Below are 9,718 nucleotides of genomic sequence, written 5' to 3'. Positions count from 1 at the left end.
AAGTGCGAAATGATTCCAATATTGGTATAACCAGGTATAATCATCGATGTACATAGCATGTTATGCCAACTTTGATCAAATAAATCCAAGTATATATCCCTAATTAGGAAAGTTAATTAAATACACACATTAGGAATTGGCTGAAGCAAAAATGCTTAATGCTTTTCAATAATGTTAGCCTACATAATAGTATCTTTAACGTACATAGCAAGTTTCATCAATTTTGGTTATGTAAATTCAAATATATATCCCTAATTTCAAAAATTCATTAAATATGCAAATTAGGAGCTGGATGAAGTAAAAATGCTTAATGACTTTCAATAATGTCGTATCGTAGCATCTTTAATGTACATAGCAAGTTTTGTCAACTTTGGTTTAGTCAATACAGATAAATATCCCTGATTATGAAAGTTCATTAAATATGCAAATAAGGAATTAGCTGAAGTTTAAATGCTTAGTGACTTTCAATAATGTTCTATCATAATATCTTTAATGTGCATAGCCAGTTTCATCAACTTTGGTCTCGTCAAATCAGATAAATACCCCTAATTAGGAAAGTTCATAAAATATGCAAATTAGGAATTGGCTGATGTAAAAAATGCTGAATTACATTTAATAATGTTCTATCATAGTATCTTCAATGCACATAGCAAGTTTAATCAATTTTGGTCATGTAACTTCAAATATATATCCTTAATTTCAAAAATTCATTAAATATGCAAATTGGGATTTGGATGATGTAAAAATGCTTAATGACTTTCAATAAGGTTAAATCATAGTATCTTCAATATGCATACCAAGTTTCGTCAATTTTGATCGAGTAAATTCAGATATATACCCCTAATTAGGAAATTTCATTAAACATGCAAATTAGTAATTATCTTTCACGTCACCCCTTAATATCTTTCAAAGATGATATATCTTGGTGTGATCAACATTTGTAGCGAATCTCATCAAATTGTGTATGGTCGTTGTCAATATATATCAGTTTTTTCTAAAATCATTAATTATGCAAATGAGCAAAAAGTAAGCAAGCCACCCCCCAAAAACTAATCAGTTCTTGCCATTTGCAAACTAAATCTATGTACAAGATTTGATTCTGATCTGATGAGCCGTTTTTTGCTCACGTGTGAACACGTGAGCATATGTCGCAGCGATGTCTGTCTGTCTGTGTGTCTGTCTGTCTGTCTGTTGGTCCATTTTCTCAAAACGGCTGAACGTATTTCAGTCAAATTTGGTAGACATCTTCAGAATTCAAATGGCTAGAACTGAAAAGGTTTTGGTGGGCGTGGCTTGGATATTAATGAAGTTATGAAAGTTTTAATTTTTCTGTTACGCCGCGTATGACAAGCACAATCGACTGTTTGAGGGCGCTGTGAAATGTGCTTGTCCAGGTTGGCTACAGCTGGATAGCTCTGGTTTCAACCACGGTCCCTCCGTGTTTCAACCTCGTATTGAACATTAAAAATATGATATTTTATTACTCATTCAACTCACTATTCAAGATAAAATATCGTTTAGCAAATTAGCTTTATCCTTGGTAATTGATGGTTTCCCTCGCTGCTCGATCGCCAGAAATGAGTACATACGTTCTCTACCTAGCCTCATGGCATGGAAGTGCTGATGAATAATAACTTTGGGTCAAAGGTATTGAAGTGTCCAATCAGGTTCGTGCACAGAGTCCAGGCCATGACCTACTTCATGTACTTCTGCACTGTTTTGATTTTGCTTCGCCAAGAAACGTGTTCGTCATTGTCCATAGAAGTATGTTTGCTCTCCTTTGAGGTTGTTTGTGAAACAAATTCCGGGATAGGCCTTGGAATGCATACGATCGGCATCGCGGCAGTGCATGTAGCTAGCCCTACGAGTATGACGAGAGTGTCCGGCTTTGGCTACACCGCCTCCCACCTCCGGTAGGCGGCGTAGCCAAAGCCGGACACTGTCGCCATACTCGTAGGGCTATGCATGTAGCGTACCATGCTTGTGTAACTGCCGAGCTCAACGTGCATTCACGGTTGATACTCGTGTACAATCATGATGTGTTCAATTCTGATGAAGATTCATAAGTCTTACTTTTGCAGTCTTTTTTCCGTACGATAATCCCGACAATACGTGTTACTGTTAGACGAGGTGGCCATTTTATGATAAGTTTCAATACTGCACAGCTACATAGCGTCACTATCGTGTGATCGAGGTACAGCGTTGTTGAACGGGATACAGAAACTCTGCAGAGGGAGAAACGATCGTTGACATGAACAGTCAATGTATTTCAGCACGTAGTCCGCAGATAGCGGATCGAGAAAATAAACGTGTCCCAGTAAATAACGGAATATTTATGTACATTAACTCGATATTAATCAAATTTCCAGCTCATCGCAAAAAAATGTATTGCAAAGATTAATTTGTCACTGACAAATACTGCACTGTATGGAAAAAACAGTCTGTAGAATAGTTCAACTTCAAGTGGTATTACCCGAGACAAACACTTGTGTTGTCAATTTTGATTTCATTTCATAAACTTCATACTTCATCGAGTATCGTATATTTCAGCCTTTGTGAAGCCATTTTATTGATATTTTCAATTTTTGTCTTGGCTTTGTTGTGGAACATGTTGAATCGTCTCCGTGGACATGTAGGCAAAAGTGTGACGGGGTCGAAGTGACTTGGGTACCTGGGGCCGACCAAAACCAGTGTGAATTACTGGGGTCAAAGCGGTCAGCGGCCGGGATGACATGTTCCCAAGCAAGCTACCTTCAGAAGTCTGTTTCATCGCAAAAAACGTCAACTTTTAAAACCCGTCATTTATTTACTGATGTTATTCTCAGCATCACAAACATATACGCCTCTGCTATGTATCACAGCAAATAGTTATATTTGAGCGCCCCGTAAATGGGATCCTCGTTTTTTTGCGAACCCGGAAGTGTGTCTTGCTCAATGCATTTCCTACCCATAGCGAGGGAAACTGCCCGCGTTCCCATGCTCCCATGCACCCTTTTTCAATGCCAGTGCAACGCCATCTGTGCAAAATTTGTGGTGGTATGCTCCCGTGTGATGGAAAACCTCTCTTATTCTAACAATGACGTAGTTGACTTTGGACTTCGATTTCGTAATGTGATGTCCATGCAGTGAGTTTGGGTTGGCGCGCTTATAATGCAATCTTCGCCCGCCTGCGGTCCGATATCCCGCATTTATTAGCGATATTTATCTGTTTTGACTTGACCAAAGTTGGCAAAACTTGCTATGTACATTAAAGATACTATGATACAAGATTATTGAAAGTCATTTAACATTTTTTTCAGCCAATTCCCAATATGCATATTTAATGAACCTTCCAAATTAGGGATATATACTGGCATTTACTTGATAAAATTTGGCGAAACATGCTGTGTACATTGATCATTATACCAGGTTATAACAGTATTGAAAGTCATTTTGCATTTTCATGTCAGCTAATTCATAATTTGCATAAATAGCTAACAAGCTTTCACGGTTGGCATATAGAGCTTGAAGACTTGACCAAAGGTAATTACACATGCTATATTGTGATACAATGACAGTACTCAAAGAAATTAATTATTTTTATTTCAGCTAATTACATATTTGAATACTTAATGACCTTTAGAATTGATCTGTGGTGAAATTCATTGTGTTGATCATAACACTTTAAATGTAGCAAAGCATGTAGCAAAGGTTCAAACTTGCACATAAATGCAATATATAATGAAACACGTGAGCATTTTCAGTTCATATCTGGTTGAGATATTGAGTACACAGACAGACAGACAGACATCGCTGTGACATATGCCCACGTGTGTCAACACGTGAGCAAAAAACGAGCACAGAAATGTTCTAATATTTTCCCGTTTTTATTTCCCAACGTAAGTTTTGTTAATATTCTTGAATAACAGGTGTACTATGTGAAAAAGCTATACTTACTCCGGCACTTTTCCAATTTCAGAAAACCCCTGGGTTTTGCCCGGTGTAATAACTGGAGGTTCCCCAGGCAAAGAATGTTTTGTTCATCTCTAATTTATGTCTTCCTGAACCTATTACGGAGCCATAGACCTTGTGGCCATTATTGAGCTGAATGAGAGATGTTTACAGAAAGGTGTCTCTGTAGTTGATAAACGTTATTCAAACAGTTGTATTATCGACTTTACACAAACTGAATAAGTATTAACTGAACAGTCTAATGGCAATCAGAGTAACATTGACTGTCTTTGGCACTACAGGTGAAATGAATTAAAATTTCAATTTTTCTTGCCATGCGGAAGGTCTGGTTGAAATTCTGCATACATAATTGGTTTGTACAGACTGAATAAAACACAATGTATAGGAAAAGAAACCAACTTATAAGAACATCTGGAATTTGAAGAATGTTCTGAAGTGTGCAGAAATAAAATTGCGGACAATAGCAACTGCAAACAGCACAGAACAATCAGGAATTCACACCAGTTTGTGTTGCCACCTCGGCGACACATACTTTGTCCAGGTCAAGGTTACTCAAGGTCAGTCTTGTAGTGCTCTCAGCTTTTCGTTGGCGTCTTGTTGTGTAAGGCTCCAATACGATTATCATCAATCCTCCAACAGTAAGGAGACTTCCGTAGAAATAAAACGAGTTGTTGTAGTCGGTAGTGACGTCATATATGTAACCTAAAGGACGCAAACAAGGAAAACGATTTTGCTAAGTCAGTTACCTATCTTTCTATTCTCTTCTTCATTCATCCCAGCAAGTAATAGACAGTGCCGTGATCGTCACGTCAGTTTTATTTTCACTGCTGAAAAGAACGTTAATCATTTATTTTAATGCAAGAATTGAGGACTCTTTGTCAAATAAGTTAAGTTTACTCTAGCGACATCGCGTTGCTTAACACCTGAACTACATTTGTCCTGATATCAATACGCCATCGGTACGTTATCATTTCAAGGTGCAAGTCGCGATCGCGAGTGGCATGCCGCACGTCCACGGCAACTTATGGAAAATCGGCCAGTCTCACGTGCGCATTGATTTCAGAAATTCAGTTGACTCATTTCCGAAGTATTGAAATCGGCGTTCAAATCCGCGTTATCATGGAGAACAAAAATGAAACACTAGACGGACATTGTTATTTTTTTTTGGTGAAACCCTAACGTTAGTCAGACTTCAATTTCGGTAGCGTACTCTCCAATGCTATTTATTGAAAACTACAAGCCCAAGGGCAGATAGGTCAGGTGTAAAGCAGTTTCAACACAACGAAATTAATGACATACAGACGCGTGTTCCAATGATGTACGGCGACGTATCTTACGTCCTTTTCTAAAATACGGGCAATATGTTCGACTGAAAAAAGTTCAGACTCGTACCTCGTGTTAGGAATGACTCATGAGACCATCGAAATTTTTTTTCTCGAGTTGTTAAGAATATTAATATTGAATGTAAAGTAGATTGTCATTAAACTTAGTTTTGACTCGGTTTGAATAGCTTTGGGTTGTTTCTCTTCAAAGTGTGTAAATCAGGTAAAATCGAAGTCACATAAAAGTCTTTCTGTTAAATTTTACGTTTACATCGTTTACATGCGCGTTCAATGTAAAATAGTAATAATAAATATGATTGTATTAAAAATAGATCGTACATTTTTTTTGTTTTTCTTTAAAGTGATACACCATGTACCGGAGTAGACACTAACAGGGTTTATCAAATACACAACATGAGACAAACTATTGTTATTCTGATACTTTACCTCCACATGGCGGTCCAATCAGTGATCCGATGGCGACGCAAAATGATGTCATGCCAGCACCTGCTGTTAAGAAGTCAGAACCAACGATATCTCGGACTACTTGTGGCACCAGTCCGAAAAATGTGCCGACAGGAATTCCCAGAACGGATGCGTAGATCATGTAGGAGACGTAATTCTTTGCCAAGGGACTTGCAAGGTTACACAACCCGGCAAAACACAAGGTGAGCGCGTACACTTTAACCGTTGACATGCACTTTTGTGTGAAATGTAAAATCAGTGGAATCACAAGTCTTCCGATTATTCCCGCCAACCCCATCAATGAGACAATCAAGGCAATATCTGCACCGCTACCTAAATTTTTATTCTCTGCACGTGCCACAAGATGTGCCGGTAGTCCATAATAACCTATTCCAATTGATATAGTGCTGGCAACAGTAAACAGGACGAAGGTAGGGTACATTTTAAATAGCCAAAAATCACAGGTGTCTGCGGTGCGTGACAAGAGTAATTTAAGGCCTTTTGCTTCACCAGATGTCTGTTCTGATTCATCACTTTTGCTGTTTACCTCTTCTGGAGCTCTGAACAAGGCGGCGGATATTGCCATCTGGGCATTCAAGGCGGAGAACACAATGACAGATCCTCTCCAACCGTAGTTGTCGATCAATGCTTGCAACAACGGAGGGAAGATGAACACGGCCAGTCCAGCTCCGCATCCAGCAAGCACATTTGCAACTGCGAATTTTTTTCGTATGAAGAATGCAACGATGCCAATGCATGCAGGTGTGATAAGTGCATAACCGAACCCTAGTGGAAAGAAGATAGTTCAGGAAGAATGTATCATAGTTATGTGATGACGTTACAACATCCAATGCAAGAACATGAATTTCGTTTTCGATCGAACATAATCACATGTATTAACCAGCAGGTCATGTCAGTGACACCAAACATAATCTATTCTTAAAAACCTGAGTTACTTCATATAGTAAGTTTCGGTATCAGAGGACGCAAGGTACAATACCTTTGATGCAGAGTAAAGTTGCTATACACCCTTGGCGAATCTCGCAAAGACGCTAGGAATCATGGGAAAAGTTGGTGCGAAAAATCGCTATTTTCAGGCAAAAATGACCAAAATGTGAAAATGACCAAAATATCTGTTCCAAACAGAAATCACCAGGTAATTCATGGCACTTGCTGGGGCTAGTGTTTGTGTGTATGATTTAGAACGAAATGCAGGCACTCATGAAATAACTTTTGGCACGGATGTGCGAGTTGGTCCTCGTAGTACCGCCTGCCCACCATATTAGGAGCGCTACTGTCAGGAAGGCCGGACGCTCCAGTACGCATCACTCGTAGGCTACTCACACTATTTCGACCAAGTGCAGATTTCACTGAAAGATGAACGAGTACAGTTTTTAATCGTACACACTAAGACTTACCCCAGCAAGGCCTATGACGTACCAGTTGTTCGCATTCACTTCACATTTCGATTATTTTGCCTAGAAATTAGAAATTGTCTGGTGCCTTTCCATGTTTCCTCGATCCCTAGCAACTTCGCGAGATTCAAGTTCGCAAAGTATGTATTGGACTCTATTTGAACGGATGGGTATGATTGTGATTATTTTTCAAAGGATACTTTTTAACCTTTACAAATAATCACTTGGGTGAAATTCCAATATCATATTTGTTGTTCACATCTACTCAAACGTTTATTAAAGCACAGATTTATCAAGTTTTGTACTGTAAAAAAAATCATAGTTTCTTCATAGACTACAAGGTATAGTGAATCACCATTGCGGTGAAATTCCAAAATCAAATTTCTTGCAAACATATGCATTTTAACACCCTTGTCTAATCAAGTACATTAATATCAATAATCAAGCGTCTTTAAATGCACAGTTTTGACTTATTTCGTATTGGAAAAAATTTGTAGTTTACTCAGAGACTATAATGTATAGTGAATCAACATTTCGGTGAAATTTTTAAATCAAATTTATGAGCATGTACATGGTGCCAATATCTCATCTTATACTGATATACAGTCACTGGCACATCATTGTCCTCCGACTAGTGGATGAATAGTTGACAGAATATAGACTGGCTTACCATCCATCAGTCAATACCTGACAGTCTGTCAAAGTTAGAAATCTTCTCAACACAGTATTTTCAAAAATTGGAGCTATTTTCCCAGTATTCAAAGTGTTATAAAAGTTATTTATGAACATGGCACGACACTTATTTCTCTTGGTCAACTAAATTTTTTTTTTTTTTTTTTTTGTGAACAAAAGTGCTCTTTTCTGCTTGTTATCACCTGTTCAGACAGAATAAAACCATGTTCGTATTCTGTTTTATATACTTTTGTCAATTCTGTTGAGTTTTTTGCCATAACTCCATACAAACATTCATAAAATTTGACACAGCCAAACATTGATTTTAAAATTTGATCCCCCTAAAAAGGTTTGTACAAGTCAACCTCCGTAATTTTAACCAACCACCTCCCTGTAAAAAACGAAAGCTCCCTTATTCATAAAGACACCTACCCACTACAAGACCCAAACTGAAATAGAGGATTTCAATTCGATTGGCGAATGCACTCAGGAAGTAACCAGTCGACGAGATGATTGTTCCCAACATTACAGTCATTCTGAAGCCAATCTTCTTCACGCAAACATTTGACAGTGGACCTGAGAGAGAGAGAGAGAGAGAGAGAGAGAGAGAGAGAGAGAGAGAGAGAGAGAGAGCATTAATTTGTGCACTTTGATAGTTAACGTATGCTATTTTTCCTAGTCATTCGTACGGTATTCGTATTAAATTGTACAAGACCTAGAAAATATGACTATTGAGCTCATCCTGACTTGAAATATTAATTTAAATTAGCAAAACAAAATTTAGAATCATTATTTTTATTAACCTCTTGGAATATAGTCTGCTTTTAACGATTCGTGCTCCAAATTTGCGAACCACGTCCGTTTTCGAAAGGGCCAGGTACGGAGGTCAGGGATAATGGAAAAGGGCACACTTTCAAAGAGCTTAATGGCGATACCGCACTGAATAATGTTTATACCTTTAGTTCTCGGATGCTCCCTATCCTTGTGATTCCATGACATGGATCGATTGGTGGCTGGCCATTGTATTGGTGCGTGAGCATTACATAGGATATTTTTAGCTATTTTAGATACATCAGATAGTTTTTGTACCAACTCTATGTAAGCCTTAGAAACATTTTTTAATGGCGACCAGAATAATGCTTGGCAAAACGAGGCGCCTTAACTTACCTAAGAGAAATTGAACAGAGATGAGAAATGCGAGTATCCATGATGTACGGGCCGAACTCTCTTCGAAATGCCTTTGAACAACAACAAACAGCGGGCCTATGGCTTGGCTGACACCAAATACGAATAGATTGCATACGTGAGAGCCGAGAACAACCAGCCATCCAATACAGCCACCGTCTCTGGACTGGCCATTGAATACGGGATCTTCAGTATCAGTCGCCACGTCTCTTGTCGACAGCGACTCGGAAGCCTTCATGTCGCAGACAAACAATCGTATGCTTTGAGTCCTTATTTGCATATCTATCTGTGTGATACTTACATGGTCCACACAGTGGAACATTTGGTACTGCCCTAAACAGTCACTTCATTATGTATGTAGGTCAAAATTTGCATACAACCCTGCGCAGTCATCGTCAATTTTGATGAAGCTTAACCGAATGACAGTGAAGGACTACGAAGTGCGATGTAATTCCTAAATACAAAAAGGACGAGTACGGTATTTTCAGTGCAGAATTGAGTGAAAGAGAGCGTAAAGCGTGAAGATTACAATGGCGGACTGTATTATCCGCACAAAATGGCAATATTTTCACTACACGGTTGGGTTAATGACATACTTTCACTGCAAAATAGGGCGAATGACAATGTTGTTAGACTGCGTTCACAAATAACGGTGAGGGGGGGCTGAAGGAATGGCGATTGAAATCTTATTTTTTCATATCCCCCTCA

General features: G+C 38.5%; 1 protein-coding gene across 1 annotated transcript; it reads right to left on the bottom strand.

Annotated features, from left to right (window-relative positions):
- Positions 1–3,847: 3,847 nt before the first annotated feature.
- On the bottom strand, positions 3,848–9,447 carry LOC139147800 (monocarboxylate transporter 13-like). The gene is made up of 4 exons (XM_070719005.1): positions 8,993–9,447; positions 8,258–8,401; positions 5,721–6,524; positions 3,848–4,653 (listed from the first exon to the last, which is right to left on the bottom strand). Exons 1-4 carry the CDS (start codon positions 9,330–9,332, stop codon positions 4,439–4,441), a joined length of 1,503 nt encoding a protein of 500 aa, XP_070575106.1. The 5' UTR covers positions 9,333–9,447; the 3' UTR covers positions 3,848–4,438.
- Positions 9,448–9,718: the final 271 nt, after the last annotated feature.

Source organism: Ptychodera flava, chromosome 13 (genome assembly GCF_041260155.1).
Source record: "Ptychodera flava strain L36383 chromosome 13, AS_Pfla_20210202, whole genome shotgun sequence".
Lineage (NCBI taxonomy): Eukaryota > Metazoa > Hemichordata > Enteropneusta > Ptychoderidae > Ptychodera > Ptychodera flava.
The sequence above is the reverse complement of the archived record's forward strand: the minus strand, read 5'-3'. Positions and strand labels throughout refer to the sequence as shown.

Excerpts from the sequence above, each read along its gene's own strand:
- LOC139147800 (XM_070719005.1), bottom strand. The coding sequence starts at position 9,332 with ATGTTCCACTGTGTGGACCATGTAAGTATCACACAGATAGATATGCAA. Across the intron at positions 8,402-8,992 it reads CTCTGTTCAATTTCTCTTAG|GTCCACTGTCAAATGTTTGC; the intron begins GTAAGTTAAGGC and ends TCTCTCTCTCAG. Across the intron at positions 6,525-8,257 it reads CAGTTTGGGTCTTGTAGTGG|GGTTCGGTTATGCACTTATC; the intron begins GTAGGTGTCTTT and ends TCTTTCCACTAG.